Below are 23,786 nucleotides of genomic sequence, written 5' to 3' on the forward strand. Positions count from 1 at the left end.
TATGTCCCTGGGGGGGAGGGGGCACTGGGGGTCTGTCCCTGGGGGGGAGGGGCACTGGGGGTCTGTCCCTGGGGGGGAGGGGCACTGGGGGTCTGTCCCTGGGGGGGAGGGGCACTGGGGGTCTGTCCCTGGGGGGGGTCTGGCACTGGGGGTCTGTCCCTGGGGGGGGAGGGGCACTGGGGGTCTGTCCCTGGGGTGGGGGGGCACTGGGGGTCTGTCCCTGGGGGGGAGAGGGGCACTGGGGGTCTGTCCCTGGGGGGGGTCTGGCACTGGGGGGGAGGGGCACTGGGGGTCTGTCCCTGGGGGGGAGGGGCACTGGGGGTCTGTCCCTGGGGGTGGGGCACTGGGGGTCTGTCCCTGTGTGGGGGGGGGCACTGGGGGTCTGTCCCTGGGGGGGAGAGGGGCACTGGGGGTCTGTCCCTGGGGGGGGAGGGGCACTGGGGGTCTGTCCCTGGGGGGGAGAGGGGCACTGGGGGTCTGTCCCTGGGGTGGAGGGGCACTTGGGGTCTGTCCCTGGGGGGGAGAGGGGCACTGGGGGTCTGTCCCTGGGGGGGAGAGGGGCACTGGGCGTCTGTCCCTGGGGGGGAGAGGGGCACTGGGGGTCTGTCCCTGGGGGGGAGGGGCACTGGGGGTCTGTCCCTGGGGGGGGAGGGGCACTGGGGGTCTGTCCCTGGGGGGGAGGGGCACTGGGGGTCTGTCCCTGTGTGGGGGGGCACTGGGGGTCTGTCCCTGGGGGGGAGAGGGGCACTTGGGGTCTGTCCCTGGGGGGGGTCTGGCACTGGGGGTCTGTCCCTGGGGGGGAGGGGCACTGGGGGTCTGTCCCTGGGGGGGAGGGGCACTGGGGGCCTGTCCCTGTGTGGGGGGGGGGCACTGGGGGTCTGTCCCTGGGGGGGGGAGGGGCACTGGGGGGGAGGGGCACTGGGGGTCTGTCCCTGGGGGGGAGGGGCACTGGGGGTCTGTCACTGTGTGGGGGGGGCACTGGGGGTCTGTCCCCGGGGGGGGAGAGGGGCACTGGGGGTCTGTCCCTGGGGGGGAGAGGGGCACTGGGGGTCTGTCCCTGGGGGGGGAGGGGCACTGGCGGTCTGTCCCTGGGGGGGTGAGGGGCACTGGGGGTCTGGCCCTGGGGGGGAGGGGCACTGGGGGTCTGTCCCTGGGGGTAGAGGGGCACTGGGGCTCTGTCCCTGGGGGAGAGGGGGGAGGAGAGAGGCACTGGGGGTCTGTCCCTGGGGGGGGGGGGAGGGGCACTGGCGGTCTGTCCCTGGGGGGGGGAGAGGGGCACTGGGGGTCTGTCCCTGGGGGGGGAGGGGCACTGGGGGTCTGTCCATGGGGGGAAGAGGGGCACTGGGGGTCTGTCCCCGGGGGGGGGGAAGGGGGGGCACTGGGGGTCTGTCCCTGGGGGGGGAGGTGGGGCACTGGGGGTCTGTCCCTGGGGGGGGGGCACTGGGGGTCTGTCCCTGGGGGGGGGGGAGGGGCACTGGCGGTCTGTCCCTGGGAGGGGGGAGGGGCACTGGGGGTCTGTCCTTTGGGTGGGGGCACTGGGGGTCTGTCCCTGGGGGGGGGGGCACTGGGGGTCTGTCCCTGGGGGGGGCACTGGGGGTCTGTCCCTGGGAGGGGGAGGGGCACTGGGGGTCTGTCCCTTGGGGGGGGGAAGGGCACTGGGGGTCTGTCCCTGGGGGGGGGGCACTGGGGGTCTGTCCCTGGGAGGGGGGGGGGGCACTGGGGGTCTGTCCCTGGGTGGAAGGGGCACTGGGGGTCTGTCCCTGGGGGGGGCACTGGGGGTCTGTCCCTGGGGGGGGGGCACTGGGGGTCTGTCCCTGGGGGGGAGGGGCACTGGGGGTCTGTCCCTGGGGGGGGGGAGGGGGGAAGAGGGGCACTGGGGATCTGTCCCTGGGGGGGGGGGCACTGGCGGTCTGTCCCTGGGGTGGGGAGAGGGGCGCTGGGGGTCTGTCCCTGGGGAGGGAGGGGCACTGGCGGTCTGTCCCTGGGGGGAGGGGGAGAGGGGCACTGGGGGTCTGTCCCTGGGGGGGGAGGGGCACTGGGTGTCTGTCCCTGGGGGGGGCACTGGCGGTCTGTCCCTGTGGGGGGGAGAGGCACTGGGGGTCTGTCCCTGGGGGGGAGAGGGGCACTGGGGGTCTGTGCCTGGGGGGAGAGGGGCACTGGGGCTCTGTCCCTGGGGGGGAGGGGGAGGAGAGAGGCACTGGGGGTCTGTCCCGGGGGGGGGGGGGAGGGGCACTGGGGGTCTGTCCCTGGGGGGGGGGAGGGGCACTGGGGGTCTGTCCCTGGGGGGGGAGGGGCACTGGGGGTCTGTCCCTGGGGGGAGGGGGAGGAGAGAGGCACTGGGGGTCTGTCCCTGGGGGGGGGAGGGGCACTGGGGGTCTGTCCCTGGGGGGTGGGCACTGGGTGTCTGTCCCTGGGGGGGGCACTGGGGGTCTGTCCCTGGGGGGGGGCACTGGGGGTCTGTCCCTGGGGGGGGGGGCACTGGGGGTCTGTCCCTGGGGGGGGGGGAGGGGCACTCGCGGTCTGTCCCTGGGGGGGGGGGAGAGGAGCACTGGGGGCCTGTCCCTGGGGGGGGGGCACTGGGGGTCTGTCCCTGGGGGGTGAGGGGCACTGGGGGTCTGTCCCTGGAGGGAGGGGGGGAGAGGGGCACTGGGGGTCTGTCCCTGGGGGGGGAGTGAGGGGCACTGGGGGTCTGTCCCTGGGGGGAGGGCACTGGGGGTCTGTCCCTGGGGGGGGAGGGAGGGGCACTGGCGGTCTGTCCCTGGGGGGAGGGGGAGAGGGGCACTGGGGGTCTGTCCCTGGGGGGTGAGGGGCACTGGGGGTCTGTCCCTGGAGGGAGGGGGGGAGAGGGGCACTGGGGGTCTGTCCCTGGGGGGGAAGAGTGGCACTGGGGGTCTGTCCCTGGGGGGGGGGGAGGGGGCACTGGGGGTCTGTCCCTGGGGGGGGAGGGGCACTGGGGGTCTGTCCCTGGGGGGGGGGGCACTGGGGGTCTGTCCCTGGGGAGGGGGGCACTGGGGGTCTGTCCCTGGGGGGGGGGGCACTGGGGGTCTGTCCCTGGGGGGGGGCACTGGGGGTCTGTCCCTGGGGGGTGAGCGGCACTGGGGGTCTGTCCCTGGGGGGGGGCACTGGGGGTCTGACCCTGGAGGGTGAGCGGCACTGGGGGTCTGTCCCTGGGGGGGGGCACTGGGGGTCTGTCCCTGGGGGGGGATCCCTGGGGGGGGGCACTGGGGGTCTGTCCCTGGGGGGGGAGGGGCACTGGGGGTCTGTCCCTGGGGTGGGAGGGGCACTGGGGGTCTGTCCCTGGGGGGGGGGAGGGGCACAGGGGGTATGTCCCTGGGGGGGGGGGCACTGGGGGTCTGTCCCTGGGGGGGGGAGCGGCACTGGGAGTCTGTCCCTGGGGGGGGAGCGGCACTGGGAGTCTGTCCCTGGGGGGAGGGGCACTGGGGATCTGTCCCTGGGGGGGGAGGGGCACTGGGAGTCTGTCCCTGGGGGGAGGGGCACTGGGGATCTGTCCCTGGGGGGGGAGCGGCACTGGGAGTCTGTCCCTGGGGGGAGGGGCACTGGGGATCTGTCCCTGGGGGGGGGAGGGGCACTGGGGGTCTGTCCCTGGGGGGGGAGGGGCACTGGGGGTCTGTCCCTGAGGGGGGGCACTGGGGGGGGAACTGGGAGTCTGTCCCTGGGGGGTGGGCACTGGGGGTCTGTCCCTGGGGGGAGGGGCACTGGGGGTCTGTCCGTGGGGGGGGAGCGGCACTGGGAGTCTGTCCCTGGGGGGGAGGGGCACTGGGGATCTGTCCCTGGGGGGGGGCACTAGGGGTCTGTCCCTTGCGCGGGGAGGGGCACTGGGGGTCTGTCCCTGGGGGGGGGGAGGGACACAGGGGGTCTGTCCCTGGGGGGGGGGAGGGACACAGGGGGTCTGTCCCTGGGGGGAGGCACTGGGGGTCTGTCCCTGGGGGGGGGGAGGGACACAGGGGGTCTGTCCCTGGGGGGGGGAGGGGCACTGGGGGTCTGTCCCTGGGGGGGGGCACTGGGGGTCTGTCCCTGGGGGGGTGGGCACTATGGGTCTGTCCCTGGGGGGAGGCACTGGGGGTCTGTCCCTGGGGGGGGGAGGGACACAGGGGGTCTGTCCCTGGGGGGGGGCACTGGGGGTCTGTCCCTGGGGGGGGGGCACTGGGGGTCTGTCCCTGGGGGGAGGCACTGGGGGTCTGTCCCTGGGGGGGGGGCACTGGGGGTCTGTCCCTGGGGGGAGGCACTGGGGGTCTGTCCCTGGGGGGAGGCACTGGGGGTCTGTCCCTGGGGGGGGGCACTGGGGGTCTGTCCCTGGGGGGAGGCACTGGGGGTCTGTCCCTGGGGGGGGGGGGGGCACTGGGGGTCTGTCCCTGGGGGGAGGCACTGGGGATCTGTCCCTGGGGGGGGGCACTGGGGGTCTGTCCCTGGGGGGAGGCACTGGGGGTCTGTCCCTGGGGGGGGGGGCACTGGGGGTCTGTCCCTGGGGGGGGCACTGGGGGTCTGTCCCTGGGGGGGGGCACTGGGGGTCTGTCCCTGGGGGGGGCACTGGGGGTCTGTCCCTGGGGGGTGAGCGGCACTGGGGGTCTGTCCCTGGGGGGGGCACTGGAGGTCTGTCCCTGGGGGGAGGCACTGGGGGTCTGTCCCTGGGGGGGGGCACTGGGGGTCTGTCCCTGGGGGGCGAGCGGCACTGGGGGTCTGTCCCTGGGGGGGGGCACTGGGGGTCTGTCCCTGGGGGGTGAGCGGCACTGGGGGTCTGTCCCTGGGGGGAGGCACTGGGGGTCTGTCCCTGGGGGGGGGGCACTGGGGGTCTGTCCCTGGGGGGTGAGTGGCACTGGGGGTCTGTCCCTGGGGGGGGCACTGGGGGTCTGTCCCTGGGGGGGGGCACTGGGGGTCTGTCCCTGGGGGGGAGGGGCACTGGGGGTCTGTCCCTGGGGGTCTGTCCCTGGGGGGGGGAGGGGCACTGGGGGTCTGTCCCTGGGGGGGAGGGGCACTGGGGGTCTGTCCCTGGGGGGGGGCACTGGGGGTCTGTCCCTGGGGGGGGGAGGGGCACTGGGGGTCTGTCCCTGGGGTGGGAGGGGCATTGGGGATCTGTCCCTGGGGGGGAGGGGCACTGGGGGTCTGTCCCTGGGGGGGGGGAGGGGCACTGGGGGTCTGTCCCTGAGGGGGGGCACTGGGGGGGGCACTGGGAGTCTGTCCCTGGGGGATGGGCACTGGGGGTCTGTCCGTGGGGGGGGAGCGGCACTGGGAGTCTGTCCCTGGGGGGGAGGGGCACTGGGGATCTGTCCCTGGGGGGGGCACTAGGGGTCTGTCCCTTGCGGGGGGAGGGGCACTGGGGGTCTGTCCCTGGGGGGGGGCACTGGGGGTCTGTCACTGGGGGCGGGGGGCACTGGGGGTCTGTCCCTGGGGGGAGGGGCACTGGGGATCTGTCCCTGGGGGGGGAGGGGCACTGGGGATCTGTCCCTGGGGGGGGAGGGGCACTGGGGATCTGTCCCTGGGGGGGGAGGGGCACTGGGGGTCTGTCCCTGGGGGGAGGGGCACTGGGGGTCTGTCCCTGGGGGGGGGTGGGGGGGAGCGGCACTGGGAGTCTGTCCCTGGGGGGGAGGGGCACTGGGGATCTGTCCCTGGGGGTGGGCACTGGGGGTCTGTCCCTGGGGGGGGGGCACTGGGGGTCTGTCCCTGGGGGGTGGGCACTGGGGGTCTGTCCCTGGGGGGAGGGGCACTGGGGGTCTGTCCCTGGGGGGGCACTGGGGGTCTGTCCCTGGGGGGGGAGGGGCACTGGGGGTCTGTCCCTAGGGGGGAGGGGAGGGGCACTGGGGGTCTGTACCTGGGGGGAGGGGAGGGTCACTGGGGGTCTGTCCCTGGGGGGGGGAGGGGCACTGGGGGTCTGTCCCTGGGGGGGAGGGGCACTGGGGGTCTGTCCCTGGGGGGGGGAGCACTGGGGGTATGTCCCTGGGGGGGAGGGGCACTGGGGGTCTGTCCCTGGGGGGGAGGGGCACTGGGGGTCTGTCCCTGGGGGGGAGGGGCACTGGGGGTCTGTCCCTGGGGGGGGTCTGGCACTGGGGGGGAGGGGCACATGGGGTCTGTCCCTGGGGGGGGGAGGGGCACTGGGGGTCTGTCCCTGGGGTGGGGGGGCACTGGGGGTCTGTCCCTGGGGGGGAGAGGGGCACTGGGGGTCTGTCCCTGGGGGGGGTCTGGCACTGGGGGGGAGGGGCACTGGGGGTCTGTCCCTGGGGGGGGAGGGGCACTGGGGGTCTGTCCCTGGGGGTGGGGCACTGGGGGTCTGTCCCTGTGTGGGGGGGGGCACTGGGGGTCTGTCCCTGGGGGGGAGAGGGGCACTGGGGGTCTGTCCCTGGGGGGGGAGGGGCACTGGGGGTCTGTCCCTGGGGGGGAGAGGGGCACTGGGGGTCTGTCCCTGGGGTGGAGGGGCACTTGGGGTCTGTCCCTGGGGGGGAGAGGGGCACTGGGGGTCTGTCCCTGGGGGGGAGAGGGGCACTGGGCGTCTGTCCCTGGGGGGGAGAGGGGCACTGGGGGTCTGTCCCTGGGGGGGAGGGGCACTGGGGGTCTGTCCCTGGGGGGGGAGGGGCACTGGGGGTCTGTCCCTGGGGGGGAGGGGCACTGGGGGTCTGTCCCTGTGTGGGGGGGGCACTGGGGGTCTGTCCCTGGGGGGGAGAAGGGCACTTGGGGTCTGTCCCTGGGGGGGGTCTGGCACTGGGGGTCTGTCCCTGGGGGGGAGGGGCACTGGGGGTCTGTCCCTGGGGGGGAGGGGCACTGGGGGCCTGTCCCTGTGTGGGGGGGGGCACTGGGGGTCTGTCCCTGGGGGGGGAGGGGCACTGGGGGGGAGGGGCACTGGGGGTCTGTCCCTGGGGGGGAGGGGCACTGGGGGTCTGTCACTGTGTGGGGGGGGCACTGGGGGTCTGTCCCCGGGGGGGGAGAGGGGCACTGGGGGTCTGTCCCTGGGGGGGAGAGGGGCACTGGGGGTCTGTCCCTGGGGGGGGAGGGGCACTGGCGGTCTGTCCCTGGGGGGGTGAGGGGCACTGGGGGTCTGGCCCTGGGGGGGGAGGGGCACTGGGGGTCTGTCCCTGGGGGTAGAGGGGCACTGGGGCTCTGTCCCTGGGGGAGAGGGGGAGGAGAGAGGCACTGGGGGTCTGTCCCTGGGGGGGGGGGGGGAGGGGCACTGGCGGTCTGTCCCTGGGGGGGGAGAGGGGCACTGGGGGTCTGTCCCTGGGGGGGGAGGGGCACTGGGGGTCTGTCCATGGGGGGAAGAGGGGCACTGGGGGTCTGTCCCCGGGGGGGGGGAAGGGGGGGCACTGGGGGTCTGTCCCTGGGGGGGGAGGTGGGGCACTGGGGGTCTGTCCCTGGGGGGGGGCACTGGGGGTCTGTCCCTGGGGGGGGGGAGGGGCACTGGCGGTCTGTCCCTGGGAGGGGGGAGGGGCACTGGGGGTCTGTCCTTTGGGTGGGGGCACTGGGGGTCTGTCCCTGGGGGGGGGCACTGGGGGTCTGTCCCTGGGGGGGGCACTGGGGGTCTGTCCCTGGGAGGGGGAGGGGCACTGGGGGTCTGTCCCTTGGGGGGGGAAGGGCACTGGGGGTCTGTCCCTGGGGGGGGGGCACTGGGGGTCTGTCCCTGGGAGGGGGGGGGCACTGGGGGTCTGTCCCTGGGTGGAAGGGGCACTGGGGGTCTGTCCCTGGGGGGGGCACTGGGGGTCTGTCCCTGGGGGGGGGGCACTGGGGGTCTGTCCCTGGGGGGGAGGGGCACTGGGGGTCTGTCCCTGGGGGGGGGAGGGGGGAAGAGGGGCACTGGGGATCTGTCCCTGGGGGGGGGGGGGCACTGGCGGTCTGTCCCTGGGGTGGGGAGAGGGGCGCTGGGGGTCTGTCCCTGGGGAGGGAGGGGCACTGGCGGTCTGTCCCTGGGGGGAGGGGGAGAGGGGCACTGGGGGTCTGTCCCTGGGGGGGGGAGGGGCACTGGGTGTCTGTCCCTGGGGGGGGCACTGGCGGTCTGTCCCTGTGGGGGGGAGAGGCACTGGGGGTCTGTCCCTGGGGGGGAGAGGGGCACTGGGGGTCTGTGCCTGGGGGGAGAGGGGCACTGGGGCTCTGTCCCTGGGGGGGAGGGGGAGGAGAGAGGCACTGGGGGTCTGTCCCGGGGGGGGGGGGAGGGGCACTGGGGGTCTGTCCCTGGGGGGGGGAGGGGCACTGGGGGTCTGTCCCTGGGGGGGGGAGGGGCACTGGGGGTCTGTCCCTGGGGGGAGGGGGAGGAGAGAGGCACTGGGGGTCTGTCCCTGGGGGGGGGAGGGGCACTGGGGGTCTGTCCCTGGGGGGTGGGCACTGGGTGTCTGTCCCTGGGGGGGGCACTGGGGGTCTGTCCCTGGGGGGGGGCACTGGGGGTCTGTCCCTGGGGGGGGGGGCACTGGGGGTCTGTCCCTGGGGGGGGGGGGGAGGGGCACTCGCGGTCTGTCCCTGGGGGGGGGGAGAGGAGCACTGGGGGCCTGTCCCTGGGGGGGGGCCACTGGGGGTCTGTCCCTGGCGGGTGAGGGGCACTGGGGGTCTGTCCCTGGAGGGAGGGGGGGAGAGGGGCACTGGGGGTCTGTCCCTGGGGGGGGAGTGAGGGGCACTGGGGGTCTGTCCCTGGGGGGAGGGCACTGGGGGTCTGTCCCTGGGGGGGGAGGGAGGGGCACTGGCGGTCTGTCCCTGGGGGGAGGGGGAGAGGGGCACTGGGGGTCAATACTATCTCTCTATGATCTCTCTCAACAACAACATCCCTGGGGGAGGGGGAGAGGGGCACTGGGGTCTGTCCCTGGGAGGGAGTGGCACTGGGGGTCTGTCCCTGGGGGGAGGGGCACTGGGGTCTGTCCCTAGGGGGGAGGGGCACTGGGGGTCTGTCCCTGGGGGGGAGGGGCACTGGGGGTCTGTCCCTGGGGGGGTGAGCGGCACTGGGGGTCTGTCCCTGGGGGGAGGGGTACTGGGGGTCTGTCCCTGTGGGGGGGGAGAGGCACTGGGGGTCTGTCCCTGGGGGGGAGAGGGGCACTGGGGGTCTGTCCCTGGGGGGGAGGGGGAGGAGAGAGGCACTGGGGGTCTGTCCCTGGGGGGGGGGGGGGAGGGGGAGGGGCACTGGCGGTCTGTCCCTGGGGGGGGGAGGGGCACTGGGGGTCTGTCCCTGGGGGGGGAGGGGCACTGGGGGTCTGTCCCTGGGGGGAGGGGGGGAAGAGGGGCACTGGGGGTCTGTCCCTGGGGGGGGAGGGGGGCACTGGGGGTCTGTCCCTGGTGGGGGGAGGGGCACTGGCGGTCTGTCCCTGGAGGGGGGGAGAGGGGCACTGGGGGTCTGTCCCTGGGGGGGGGCACTGGGGGTCTGTCCCTGGGGGGGAGGGGCACTGGGGGTCTGTCCCTGGGGAGCTGAGAAGGGGCACTGGGGGTCTGTACCTGGGGGGAGGAGAGGGGCACTGGGGGTCTGTCCCTGGGGGTGAGCGGCACTTGGGGTCTGTCCCTGGGGCGGGAGGGGCACTGGGGGTCTGTCCCTGGGGGGGGAGGGGAGGGGCACTGGGGGTCTGTACCTGGGGGGAGGGGAGGGGCACTGGGGGTCTGTCCCTTGGGGGGGAGGGGCACTGGGGGTCTGTCCCTGGGGGGGGAGGAGCACTGGGGGTCTGTCCCTGGGGGGAGGGGCACTGGGCGTCTGTCCCTGGGGGGGAGGGGCACTGGGGGTCTGTCCCTGGGGGTAGGGGCACTGGGGGGGAGGGGCACTGGGGATCTGTCCCTGGGGGGTGAGCGGCACTGGGGGGTCTGTCCCTGGGGGGGAGGGGCACTGGGGGTCTGTCCCTGTGGGGGGGGGCACTGGGGGTCTGTCCCTGGGGGGGGAGAGGGGCACTGGGGGTCTGTCCCTGGGGGGGGGAGGGGCACTGGCGGTCTGTCCCTGGGGGGAGACGGGCACTGGGGCTCTGTCCCTGGGGGAGAGGGGGAGGAGAGAGGCACTGGGGGTCTGTCCCTGGGGGGGGGGGGGAGGGGCACTGGCGGTCTGTCCCTGGGGGGGGGGGAGAGGGGCACTGGGGGTCTGTCCCTGGGGGGGTGGAGGGGCACTGGGGGTCTGTCCCTGGGGGGGAGGGGGGGGAAGAGTGGCACTGGGGGTCTGTCCCTGGGGGGGGAGGGGGGCACTGGGGGTCTGTCCCTGGGGGGGGGGGCACTGGCGGTCTGTCCCTGGGGGGGCGGGGAGAGGGGCACTGGGGGTCTGTCTCTGGGGGGGGGCACTGGGGGTCTGTCCCTGGGGGGGAGGGGCACTGGGGGTCTGTCCCTGGGGGGGAGGGGGGGAGAGGGGCACTGGGGATCTGTCCCTGGGGGGGAGGGGGGGAGAGGGGCACTGGTGGTCTGTCCCTGGGGGGGAGGGGGAGGAGAGAGGCACTGGGGGTCTGTCCCTGGGGGGGGGGGGGAGGGGCACTGGCGGTCTGTCCCTGGGGGGGGGGGAGGGGCACTGGGGCTCTGTCCCTGGGGGGGGGAGGGGCACTGGGGGTCTGTCCCTGGGGCGAGGGGGGGAAAGAGGGGCACTGGGGGTCTGTCCCTTGGGGGGGGAGGGGGCACTGGGGGTCTGTCCCTGGTGGGGGGAGGGGCACTGGCGGTCTGTCCCTGGAGGGGGGGAGAGGGGCACTGGGGGTCTGTCCCTGGGGGGGGGCACTGGGGGTCTGTCCCTGGGGGGGAGGGGCACTGGGGGTCTGTCCCTGAGGAGGAGAGGAGGGGCACTGGGGGTCTGTACCTGGGGGGAGGGGAGGGGCACTGGGGGTCTGTCCCTGGGGGTGAGCGGCACTGGGGGTCTGTCCCTGGGGGGGGAGGGGCACTGGGGGTCTGTCCCTGGGGGGGAGGGGAGGGGCACTGGGGGTCTGTACCTGGGGGGAGGGGGCGGGCACTGGGGGTCTGTCCCTGGGGGGGGAGGGGCACTGGGGGTCTGTCCCTGGGGGGGGGCACTGGGGGGTCTGTCTCTGGGGGGGAGGGGCACTGGGGGTCTGTCCCTGGGGGGGAGGGGCACTGGGGGTCTGTCCCTGGGGGTAGGGGCACTGGGGGGGAGGGGCACTGGGGGTCTGTCCCTGGGGGGTGAGCGGCACTGGGGGTCTGTCCCTGGGGGGGAGGGGCACTGGGGGTCTGTCCCGGGGGGGGGCACTGGGGGTCTGTCCCTGGGGGGGGAGGGGCACTGGGGATCTGTCCCTGGGGGGGAGGGGGGGAGAGGGGCACTGGGGGGTCTGTCCCTGGGGGGGGAGGGGCACTGGGGGTCTGTCCCTGGGGGGGAGGGGAGGGGCACTGGGGGTCTGTACCTGGGGGGAGGGGGCGGGCACTGGGGGTCTGTCCCTGGGGGGGGAGGAGCACTGGGGGTCTGTCCTTGGGGGGGGGCACTGGGGGTCTGTCTCTGGGGGGGAGGGGCACTGGGGGTCTGTCCCTGGGGGGGAGGGGCACTGGGGGTCTGTCCCTGGGGGTAGGGGCACTGGGGGGGAGGGGCACTGGGGGTCTGTCCCTGGGGGGTGAGCGGCACTGGGGGTCTGTCCCTGGGGGGGAGGGGCACTGGGGGTCTGTCCCGGGGGGGGGCACTGGGGGTCTGTCCCTGGGGGGGAGGGGGGGGGGAGAGGGGCACTGGGGGTCTGTCCCTGGGGGGGGCACTGGGGGTCTGTCTCTGGGGGGGAGGGGCACTGGGGATCTGTCCCTGGGGGGGAGGGGGGGGGGAGAGGGGCACTGGGGGGTCTGTCCCTGGGGGGGGAGAGGGGCACTGGGGGTCTGTCCCTGGGGGGGAGAGGGGCACTGGGGGTCTGTCCCTGGGGGGGGGGGGAGGGGCACTGGCGGTCTGTCCCGGGGGGGGGGGCACTGGGGGTCTGTCCCGGGGGGGGGCACTGGGGGTCTGTCCCGGGGGGGGGGGACTGGGGGTCTGTCCCTGGGGGGGGGAGAGGGGCACTGGGGTTCTGTCCCTGGGGGGGAGAGGGGCACTGGGAGTCTGTCCCTGGGGGGGGGGGGGGGGAGGGGCACTGGGGGTCTGTCCCTGGGGGGGGGAGGGGCACTGGGGGTCTGTCCCTGGGGGGAGGGGGGGGGAAGAGGGGCACTGGGGGTCTGTCCCTGGGGGGGGGGGGAGGGTGGCACTGGGGGTCTGTCCCTGGTGGGGGGAGGGGCACTGGCGGTCTGTCCCTGGGGGGGGGGGGGAGAGGGGCACTGGGGGTCTGTCCCTGGGGGGGGGGGCACTGGGCGTCTGTCCCTGGGGGGGAGGGGGGGGGAGAGGGGCACTGGGGATCTGTCCCTGGGGGGGAGGGGGGGAGAGGGGCACTGGGGGTCTGTCCCTGGGGGGGGGGCACTGGCGGTCTGTCCCGGGGGGGGGGGAGGGGCACTGGGGGTCTGTCCCGGGGGGGGGCCACTGGGGGTCTGTCCCTGGGGGGAGGGGTACTAGGGGTCTGTCCCTGGGGGGAGGGGCACTGGGGGTCTGTCCCTGGGGGGGAGGGGCACTGGGGGTCTGTCCCTGGGGGGGAGGGGCACTAGGGGGTAATTCTGTGTGGTGGGAGGTAACCGGTCCCGTGTGGTCCCCAATGTCCAGTCCTGTGTTTGAGGGTCCCGGGGAGGGTCTGGCTTCCAACAGTGATTCACTGATGTGATTCCGCGGTTGAACAACGTTCGTGATGAGGATAGACTGGTCTTTTATTGGATGGGGGAATGTTCAGGGGGAATGGGACACAATGGGGAGCACACGTCCTCCGCTGTAAACCTTCAGGGTTTAAACCCCAGAAACATCCCGTCCCGTCCCATCCCGTTCTGTTCTGATCTTATCTGCTGAAATCACTGTTAAATCAAATTTGGTGTCCCTGGGCGAAGGGGGCAGTGCTCCCTCAGTACTGCCCCTCCGACAGTGCAGTGCTCCCTCAGTACTGCCCCTCCGACAGTGCAGTGCTCCCTCAGTACTGCCCCTCCGACAGTGCAGCACTCCCTCAGCACCGCCCCTCCGACCGTGCGGCACTCCCTCAGCACTGCCCCTCCGACAGTGCGGCACTCCCTCAGCACTGCCCCTCCGACAGTGAGACGCTCCCTCAGCACTGCCCCTCCGACAGTGCGGAGCTCCCACAGTACTGCCCCTCCGACAGTGCGGCGCTCCCTCAGTACTGCCCCTCCGACAGTGCGGAGCTCCCTCAGCACTGCCCCTCCGACAGTGAGACGCTCCCTCAGCACTGCCCCTCCGACAGTGCGGAGCTCCCTCAGTACTGCCCCTCCGACAGTGCGGAGCTCCCTCAGTACTGCCCCTCCGACAGTGCGGAGCTCCCTCAGTACTGCCCCTCCGACAGTGCGGAGCTCCCTCAGCAGTGCACTGGGAGTGTCAGCCGAGATTTTTGTGCTCAGCGCTGGAGTGGGGCCGATCTTCTGACTCTGAGCACGAGAGTGCTGCCTGCTGAGCCAAGCCACTGGGATCAGTGAGTTGTGAAACGCTTCATAAATATGCACTAATTAATTTATTTTCTTCAAAGGAGCTGGAGGAAGATCGAAGGAGCGAGAGGGTAAATGAAGAGCAGCCCGTGGTTGATGTTGAGGGGACCGAGGGCGAGAGTGATGCAGAACGGGAATGGTTGAGTGGAAGGACGGTGAGAGACTGTGAGAGGATCTGGGAACAAGATGATTCTATTCCTGCGACGAGCGGTAACATTGCTCCTTTGCTGTCCTTGTGCTCAAAGCCCTCTCCGCTGATCCAGTACAGCGTGGTGAATGTTCTCTTCGCCTATGCCTTCTCCATGAAACTCATTAACGGGGACCTGTCGAGGGAGATGAGGGACGAGTTTATCGAAGCTGTGATGACTCTCTCGGAGGCCCTGAAGGGCAGTCGTGTTTTCACGTCTGCGGCTGAGGCCCTGGAGGCTGGGGTCGGGGCAGTGCAGAGCGGCCCGTACTCCTCCAACCCCTTCGAGCCGGTGCTGACCATCAGGGACACGGCTGAGCTTCTGAGCGGGGAGAGCGGAGCGTCAGGCGGCCATTACACACTGGCCGCCATCTCGCAGCTCGGCCGCGTCCTGGGAAAAGACAAGCGGTCCCGACACGGGGAGGGTCCGGAACGCTACCGGGCTCGTAAAAAATGCGCCTTCCTTCTGTCCTGGGTGAACGAGCACAGCGATGCCCTGGACTCGCTCTCCCTGGAGGTGCGGAGGGTGTACAAGAACTCCTTCGACACCTTGCTCCAAGTGGAGGAGGCCAAGGCAAAACTGGAAAAGGCCTGGGGAGGGAACCGACCGCCGCAGAAGAAAGTGTTAATCGAAGAACTAACTCCCTGACTTTATGAACCTCTCTCACCCACCAATCATGTAATAAAAACTCATTTTCGAATTACCCACTGGAATTATTTAAGGAGAATCGGGCCTAAGTTTCAGCGGGGCAGTTCAGCCAATGCATTTCTGCCGTGTCTTTCACCAACTCGGGATGTCTCAAAGCGCTTTACAGCCAATGATGCACTTTGGAAGTGTAGTCACTGTTGTAATGTGGGAAACGCAGCAGCCAGTTTGTGCACAGCAAGCTCCCACACACAGGGTTTTGATAAGTCTTTATTAGCCGAGGCATAGACTACAAGAGCAAGGAGGTTATGCTTGAATTGGATAAAAACTCTGGTTAGGCCGCAGCTGGAGTACTGCGTGCAGTTCTGGTCACCGCATTACAGGGAAGATTGTGCGGAGGAGATTTACGAGGATGTTGCCAGGACTGGAGAATTTTAGCTATGAGGAAAGATTGGATAGGCTGGCTTTGCTTTCCTTGTTACAGAGGAGGCTGAGGGGAGACCTTATTGAGATAGAAACATAGACATGGAAAATAGGTGAAAGAGTAGGCCATTCGGCCCTTCGAGCCTGCACCACCATTCAATAAGATCATGGCTGATCATTCCCTCAGTACCCCTTTATAGAAACATAGAAAATATGTATAAAATTATAAGAGGCCTGGATAGAGTGGATAGGAAGGACCTATTTCCCTTGGCAGAGGGGTCAACAACCAGGGGGCATAGATTTAATGTAATTGGGGGGGAGGTTTAGAGGGGATTAGAGGGGAAATTTCTTCACCCAGAGGGTGGTGGGGGTCTGGAACTCACGGCCTGAAAGGGTGGTAGAGGCAGAAACCCTCACCACATTTAAAAAGTACTTGGATGTGCACCTGAAGTGCTGTAACCTACAGGGCTACGGACCGAGAGCTGGAAAGTGGGATTAGGCTGGGTAGCTCTTGGTCAGTCGGCACGGACACGATGGGCTGAATAGCCTCCTTCCGTGCTGTAAATTTCTATCATTCGACACAGCAATAGGATAGTGACCAGATACTGGCTGAAGGATGTCCCTAGAACTTCCCTGCTCTTCGAATAGTGGCCGTGGGATCTTTTACGTCATCTGAGAGGGCAGGCGGGCCCTCAGTTTAATGTCTCATCTGAACACGGCACCTCTGACAGTGCAGCACTCGGGCAGTACTGCACTGGGAGTGTCAGCCTGGTTTTTGAGCTACGTGTCTGTCCCGAATTCCCCGCAAGCCCTAATCCACAGACCATCAGGTCACACAATCATGGCTAGAGGGTCTGATGCAATTGTTGGATTTCTTTCTCTCCCTGTGTCTCTGTTTTTCTCTTTCTTTCTTTCCAGGGACTTGAGCACACAAGGCTGACACTCCCAGTGCAGTGCTGAGGGAGCGCTGAACTGTCTGAGGTGCCGTCTTTTGGATGAGACGTTAAACCGAGGCCCGTCTGCTCTCTCAGGTGGATGCAAAAGATCCCATGGTGTTATTTCAAAGAAGAGCAGGGGAGTTATCCCCGGTGTCAACTCATTAAAACAGATTATTTGGCCATTATACTGTGTGTGGGAGCTTGCTGTGCGCAAATTGGCTGCCATGTTTCCCACATTACAACAGTGACTACACTCCAAAAGTACTTCATTGGCTGTAACGCGCTTTGAGACGTCCGGTGGTCGTGAAAGGCGCTATATAAATGCAAGTCTTTTCTTTCCATCTTTCATTCTCTCTCTTCACAGACCTAATGCAGAAAATAGCTTGTGATTATAACAAATGTGGCCGTACTCGGGCGTAAATAAACTCATCAACCCGATGCTGATCTCCAATTCCCATTGATCATCATCATCATCATAGGCAGTCCCTCGGAATCGAGGAAGACTTGCTTCCACTCTTAAAATGAGTCCTTAGGTGGCTGAACAGTCCAATATGAGAGCCACAGTCCCTGTCACAGGTGGGACAGACAGTGGTTGAGGGAAGGGGAGGGTGGGGAGTCTGGTTTGCCGCACGCTCCTTCCGCTGCCTGCGTTTGGTTTCTGCATGCTCTCGGCGACGAGACTCGAGGTGCTCAGCGCCCTCCCGGATGCACTTCCTCCACCTAGGACGCCGCACATATCAGCGCATTTTCTGGTGTGTGGGGCAGGCTTGATGGAACTTTTCTTTCCAATCAGTTTTGTAAATAGCCAGGATGCAATGTTGCCTTTCAGCTGCGCAGGTGCACAGCGCTCTGAAGCCCCCGTGCAGCCGGCTCACCCGCTTTTCATGCAAAAACTGCACATGCACGGATTTCTGAATGCGTCACGCAACCCCTTAAGGGGCCGAATGGCCCACAAATAATTTAGAGTGAACATTGGATGTATTTTTCTTTTTACACGCGCACTTGGTGAAATTCATTTCTGTTCTATTCTTGTGCTGTTGGATAAGACATATAAGAGGGAGTATTTCTCTGTCACATCACAGTTAACACGTTATTTATAGAGAGGGGTTTTGTGATGTTACAGGATGAACCGAGGAGATCTCTCTGTTGGCATCGCACTGTGCAGGCTGCTTGGCTCCAGTGACACAGGAACAGGAGGAGGCCATTCAGCCCCTCGAGCCTGTTACACAGGAACAGGAGGAGGCCTATTCAGCCCCTCGAGCCTGTTACACAGGAACAGGAGGAGGCCATTCGCCCCCTTGAGCCTGTTACACAGGAACAGGAGGAGGCCATTCAGCCCCTCGAGCCTGTTACACAGGAACAGGAGGAGGCCCATTCAGCCCCTCGAGCCTGTTACACAGGAACAGGAGGAGGCCCATTCAGCCCCTCGAGCCTGTTACACAGGGACAGGAGAAGGCCTTTCAGCCCATCGAGCCTGTTACACAGGAACAGGAGGAGGCCCATTCAGCCCCTCGAGCCTGTTACACAGGAACAGGAGGAGGCCATTCAGCCCCTCGAACCTGTTACACAGGAACAGGAGGAGGCCATTCGGCCCCTTGAGCCTGCTCCGCCATTCAATAGGATCGTGGCTGATCTGCTCCTCAACTCCATGTGCCCGCTTTTGCTCTCCATCCCTTGATGCCCCTACCCAACAAAAATCTATCGATCTTAGTCTTGAAAGCTCCAATTGACCCCCGGTCTCATCAGCTGTTTGGGGGGAGAGTTCCAGATTCCCACCACCCTTCGTATGAAGTCGTGCTTCCTGATATCACCCGTGAATGAGTGATGCAGTCGCGGCTGAGGTGCAGGTTATGAGTGGCAGCACTGAGGACCCTTCCCTCACTGAGCCCGAACCCACTGGCAGCAGCGTTTTGCGGACTGGTTCGGTGCTTGGATAGTTCCGTGGGACGCTTCCCGTCCGCGCCGCGGGTTGGATTCCGCGCCGCGGGCGCTGCCAAACCACCGAGCGGGCGACTGTGGTGTCCGATACTGGCCCGCTGACCGGCGTCCGTGGCTGGGGATTCAAAGCAGCCAGCAATCGGGCCGCGGTCTTGCTGGGTGCTGTCTGGAGGGAGGAGGCAATGGACACCGCCAGCAGTTCCTCTTCACTCCAGCAGTGGGCTGTGCGCAACCCCAGAGGCGATGGCCAACCTAACCTAATGCATTTGGCAACAATGCTAACAAGGCAAGGGAATACACGTTAAATGGTAAGTGTCAAGTAACAAAAGGACCTTGGAGTGCAGGTCCACAGATCCCTGAAGGTAGCAGGCCAGGTGGATAAGGTGGTTACGAAGGCATATGGAATACTTGCCTTTATTAGCCGAGGCATGGAATACAAAAGCAGGGAGGTTATGCTTGAACTGTATAAAACACTGGTTAGGCCACAGCTGGAGTACTGCGTGCAGTTCTGGTCACCACATTACAGGAAAGATGTGATTGCACTGGAGAGGGTACAGAGGAGATTTACAAGAATGTTGCCTGGTTTGGAGAATTTTAGCTATGAGGAAAGATTGGATAGGCTGGGTTTGTTTTATTTGGAACAGAGGAGGCTGAGGGGAGACCTTATTGAGGTGTATAAAATTATGAGGGGCCTGGATAGAGTGGATAGGAAGGACCTGTTTCCCTTAGCAGAGGGGTCAACAACCAGGGGACACAGATTTAAAGTAATTGGGGAGTGGTTTAGAGGGGATTTGAGGGGAAATGTCTTCACCCAGAGAGTGATGGGGGTCTGGAACTCACTGCTTGAAAGGGTGGTAGAGGCAGAAACCCTCACCACATTTAACAAGTACTTGGAAGTGCACTTGAAGTGCCATAACCTACAGGGCTACGGACCGAGAGCTGGAAAGTGGGATTAGGCCGGCGCAGACACGATGGGCCGAATGGCCTCCTTCCGTGCTGTAAATCTCCCTGATTCTAACCTGCTGGTTCAGTTGGAGGCTGTGACAACGGAGTTTGCTGGGGGTAAGGCAGTGGTTGTGATGGACTTGCATTTCAGGAAGGCCATTGATACAGTTACTCGGGGAGGCTGGTACTGATAAGAAAGAAAGCGGGAAACTGGAAATAATTTATAATGGGTGCAACAATAACTTACATTAATATAGCACCTTTAATGTAGTAAAACATGCCAAGGAGCATTTACCCAACAGCACTTGACACCAAGCCACATAAGGGGATATGCTGAGTCAAATAGGTTTTAAGGAGCGTCTTAAAGGAGGAGAGAGGAGGCGAGGTTTAGGGAGGGTGTTCCAGAGTTTAGGCAGCTGAAGGCACGGCCACCGATGGTTGAGCAATTAAAATGGGGATGTGTAGCAGGTCAGAATTGGAAGAGTGCCGGGATCATCAAACGAGGCCATATGGGTCGAACTGAAAAACAAACAAGGAGCTATCATACTGCATGGGAGTGTCCTATAGACCCACAAACAGTGAGAGGGAGATAGAAGAGCCAATATGTCGGCAAATTTCGGTGAGAAGTGCAAAAACTATAACTATCCTAATATTAACTGGGACAAAATTAGTGTGAAGGGCACAGAGGGTGCGGAATTCTTAAAATGCATTCAGGAGAACTTTTTTAGTCAGTATGTAACAAGGGCAGTTCTGAGTTTCAGTTTCAGGGAATGAAGCTGGGCAGGTGGAAGGGGTATCAGTGGGAGAGCATTTTGGTGCTCGTGATCATAATTCAGTCAGATTTAAGGTGGTTATGGAAAAGGTCAAGGATTGACCAGGAATAAAAGTTCTAAATTGAGGAAAAGCCAACTTTGCTAAGCTGAGGTGTCTTTTGGCCAAAGTGGTCTGTAAATTGCTACTTGATGGTAAATCAGTGTCCGAGCAGTGGGAAGCATTCAAGGAGGAGATCCTGAGGGTTCAGGCCAAATATGTGACCTTAAAGAAAAACATAGAAATTAGGTGCAGGAGTAGGCCATTCGGCCCTTCGAGACTGCACCACCATTCAATAAGATCATGGCTGATCATTCAACCTCAGTACCCTTTTCCTGCTTTTTCACCATACCCCTTGATCCCTTTAGCCGTAAGGGCCATATCTAACTCCCTCTTGAATATATCCAATGAACTGGCATCAACAACTCTCTGCAGTAGGGAATTCCACAGGTTAACAACTCTCTGAGTGAAGAAGTTTCTCCTCATCTCAGTCCTAAATGGCTTACCCCTTATCCTAAGACTATGTCCCTGGTTCTGGACTTCCCCAACATCGGGAACATTCTTCCTGTATCTAACCTGTCCAGTCCCGTCAGAATTTTATATGTTTCTATGAGATCCCCTCTCATTCTTCTAAATTCCAGTGAACAGGCCCAGTCGATCCAGTCTCTCCTCATATGTCAGTCCTGCCATCCCGGGAATCAGTCTGGTGAACCTTCGCTGTACTCCCTCAATAGCAAGAACGTCCTTCCTCAGATTAGGAGACCAAAACTGAACACAATATTCCAGGTGAGGCCTCACCAAGGCCCTGTACAACTGCATTAAGCCTCCCTGCTCCTATACTCAAATCCCCTAGCTATGAAGGCCAACATGCCATTTGCCTTCTTCACCGTCTGCTGTACCTGCATGCCAACTTTCATTTACTGATGAACCATGACACCCAGGTCTCATTGCACCTCCCCTTTTCCTAATCTGACACCATTCAGATAATATTCTGCCTTCATGTTTTTGCCACCAAAGTGGATAACCTCACATTTATCCACATTATACTGCATCTGTCATGCATTTGCCCACTCACCTAACCTGTCCAAGTCACCCTGCAGCCTCTTAGCATCCTCCTCACAGCTCACACCACCATCCAGTTTAGTGTCATCTGCAAACTTGGAGATATTACACTCAATTCCTTCATCTAAATCATTGATGCTTATTGTAAATAGCTGGGGTCCCAAAACTGAGCCCTGAGGCACCCCACTAGTCACTGCCTGCCATTCTGAAAAGGACCCGTTTATCCCGACACTCTGCTTCCTGTCTCCAAACCAGTTCTCTATCCATTTCAATACATTACCCCCAATAACATGTGCTTTAATTTTGCACATCAATCTCTTGCGTGGGACCTTGTCAAAAGCTTTTTGAAAGTCCAAATACATCACATCCACTCATTCTCCCTTGTCCACTCTACCAGTTTAATCCTCAAAAAATCTAGAAGATTTGTCAAGCATGATTTCCCTTTCATAAATCCATGCTGACTTGGACCGATCCTGTCACTGCTTTCCAAATGCGCTGCTATTTCACCTTTAATAATTGATTCCAACATTTTCCCCACTACCGATGTCAGGCTAACCGGTCTATCTGATCCAGAGTCGATAGACTGTTGGAAAATGATCACCAATGCATCCACTATTTCTAGGGCCACTTCCTTAAGTACTCTGGGATGCAGACTATCAGGCTCTGGGGATTTATTGGCCTTCCATCCCATCAATTTCCCTAACACAATTTCCTAACTAATAAGGATTTCCTTCAGTTCATCCTTCTCGCTAGACCCTCTGTCCCCTAGTATTTCCGGAAGGTTATTTGTGCCTTCCTTCGTGAAGCCAGAACCAAAGTATTTGTTTAACTGGTCTGCCATTTCTCTGTTCCCCATTATAAATTCACCTGATTCTGACTGCAAGGGACCTATGTTTGTCTTCACTAATCTCTTTCTCTTCATATATCTATAGAGGGTTGGACTAACAACTCTAGAGCCCCCTGCATGTCCACAGATCTCTGAAAGTAGCAGGCCAGGTAGATACGGTGGTTAAGAAGGCATACGGAATGCTTGCCTTTATTAGCCGAAGCACAGAATACAAGAGAAAGGGGGGATTATGCTTGAACTGCATAAAACACTGGTTAGGCCACAGCTGCAGTACTGCGTGCAGTTCTGGTCACCACATTACAGGAAGGACATGATTGCACTGGAGAGGGTACAGAGGATGTAAAGTCCATATTCTACAGTATGAAACCACACGAGGCACATTCTGGAGACAAGGTCACTCTATAGCATGTAAGATACAATTATATACAGTAATGTGAGATACATGACATCACCCTCCCCCAAGATCTTATTGCATTTATAGATTCAGTCTCTCAGGTGGTCTGCGCTTTCTCATGGAGCATCTTAGTTGTGGTTCAGTTGTTTGCTTTGGTGCCTGTTTTTCGTTCGGTGTGATTGCTGGTATCTCACCTGGGCTGTCTGTTTCGTTCGGTGTGATTGCTGGTATCTCGCCTGGGCTCTCTTTTGACACTGCCCTTTCCTCAAGTTGTTCCACCTGTCTGTCCATCAGGTGTGGTGTGAGTTCCACATTGTAGTCTGCCTCTGGTTCTTCAGTGTTATCAGTTAATCTACTTTTTACTTGGTCAACATGCCTCTGGCAGGTTTGGCCATTGTTCATTTGTACAACCAGTAGCCTGTTTCCCTCTTTGTCTGTTACTGTCCCTGCAAGCCATTTGGGACCCCGGCTATAGTTTAGCACAAGCACTTTGTCCCCTATCTCATTCCACCTCCCCCTCGAATTTCGGTCATGGTACTCAGTTAGCCTCAACAATTTCATGCATGTCTGGGAGGATTAACGAGAGCCTGGTCTTTAAGGTTTGTTTCATCAATAGTTGTGCGGGGGGAACCCCAGTCAATGAATGCGGACGAGATCTGTATGCCAGCAGCAGTCGCGACAGGCAGCTCTGCAGCGTGGGACCTTGGATTCTGAGCATGCCTTATTTGATGATCTGCACTGCTCGCTCCGCCTGGCCATTGGAGGTCGGCTTGAAAGGTGCCGTCTTAACGTGATTTATACCGTGGTCAACTATAAAATCGTGAAATTCTGCGTTGGTGAAGCACGACCATTATCACTGACCAATATGTCAGGAATGCCGTGCGTTGAAAACATGATTCTAAGGCTCTCCACAGTGGTGGAGGTGGTGCTCGAGTTTAAAATGGTGCACTCGATCCATTTTGAAAATGCATCAACGACTACGAGAACATTTTGCCCATGAATGGGCCCGCCTAGTCTACATGCACCCGCGGCCAATGTTTGGTGGGCCAGGGGCTTAGGGGGGCCTCCCTGGGGGCATTACTGAGTTGGGCACAAATGGTGCAGCAACGGACGCAGAGCTCCAAGTCCGCGTCAATGCCAGGCCACCAGACGTGGGATCTGGCTATGGCCTTCATGAGAACGATCCCCGGGTGCTCGTGGTGGAGCTCCCGGACAAATGCCTCTCTGCCTCGTAAGCGCATAACTACTCGGCTGCCCCACATCAGGCAGTCTGCCTGTAGTGAGAGTTCATGCATGCGCCTATAGAAGGTTTTGACCTCCTCGGGGCAGGCATCGCGAGCCTCTGCCCAGTCACCGGTTAAAACGCATTTTTTAACTAGAGATAATGTGGGGTCGCTGGTCGTCCAGGCTCTGATTTGGCGAGCCGTCATGGGCGAACATGTGGATTCAAAGGCATTGATTGCCATGACCATCTCACAGTCCTGTTCATCGGACCCTTCCGTGGTCGCCAGGGGTAGCCTGCTAAGCACGTCGGCACAGTTGTCTGTGCCTGGTCTGTGCCTTATCGTGTAGTCGTAAGCCGCCAGCATGAGTGCCCACCGCTGAATGCGCGCCGAGGCGTTGGCGTTGATTGCCTTGCACTCGGATAGTAGGGACGTGAGGGGTTTGTGGTCGGTTTCTAACGCAAACTTGGCCCTGAAAAGGTATTGATGCATCTTTTTGACACCGTACACGCACGCGAGCGCCTCCTTCTCAACCATACCGTGCCCGCGAAAGTGACCCGGAGGCATAAGCAACGGGCTGCAATTTACCCGCATCATTGACATGCTGTAAAACGCACCCGACCCCGTACGCTGACGCATCACATGTAAGAACTAGCTTTTTACCTGGGTCAAAAAAGGCAAAAACACTGTTGGAATACAGAAGGTTGCGTGCCTTATTGAAGGCGCGTTCTTGGGTGTCCCCCCAAAACCAATCGCACCCCTTCCTGAGTAGCAAGTGGAGAGGCTCCAGCAGCGTGCTCAAGTTCTGCAAAAAGTTGCCAAAGTAATTGAGTAGCCTGAGAAAGGCGCGCAGTTCTGAGACATTCCGGGGCCTGGGTGCCAGGCGAATTGCTTCGGTTTTGGATTCTGTTGGGCAGATTCCATCAGCGGCAATCCTTCTGCCCAAAAATTCAA

The 23,786-nt window shown here is 63.8% G+C and overlaps 1 protein-coding gene across 1 annotated transcript in view; it reads left to right on the forward strand.

Annotated features, from left to right (window-relative positions):
* znhit2 (zinc finger, HIT-type containing 2) overlaps positions 1-14,310 on the forward strand; it is a 14,919-nt gene extending 609 nt beyond the window's left edge. The window contains exon 2 of the mRNA XM_070877110.1: positions 13,461-14,310. Within this exon, the coding sequence (XP_070733211.1) occupies positions 13,461-14,255 (795 nt within the window). The 3' untranslated portion in view covers positions 14,256-14,310. The remainder of the gene's footprint in view (positions 1-13,460) is intronic.
* The last annotated feature ends 9,476 nt before the right edge of the window (positions 14,311-23,786 follow it).

The sequence above is a fragment of the Pristiophorus japonicus genome, chromosome 4, assembly GCF_044704955.1.
Source record: "Pristiophorus japonicus isolate sPriJap1 chromosome 4, sPriJap1.hap1, whole genome shotgun sequence".
Classification (NCBI taxonomy): domain Eukaryota; kingdom Metazoa; phylum Chordata; class Chondrichthyes; family Pristiophoridae; genus Pristiophorus; species Pristiophorus japonicus.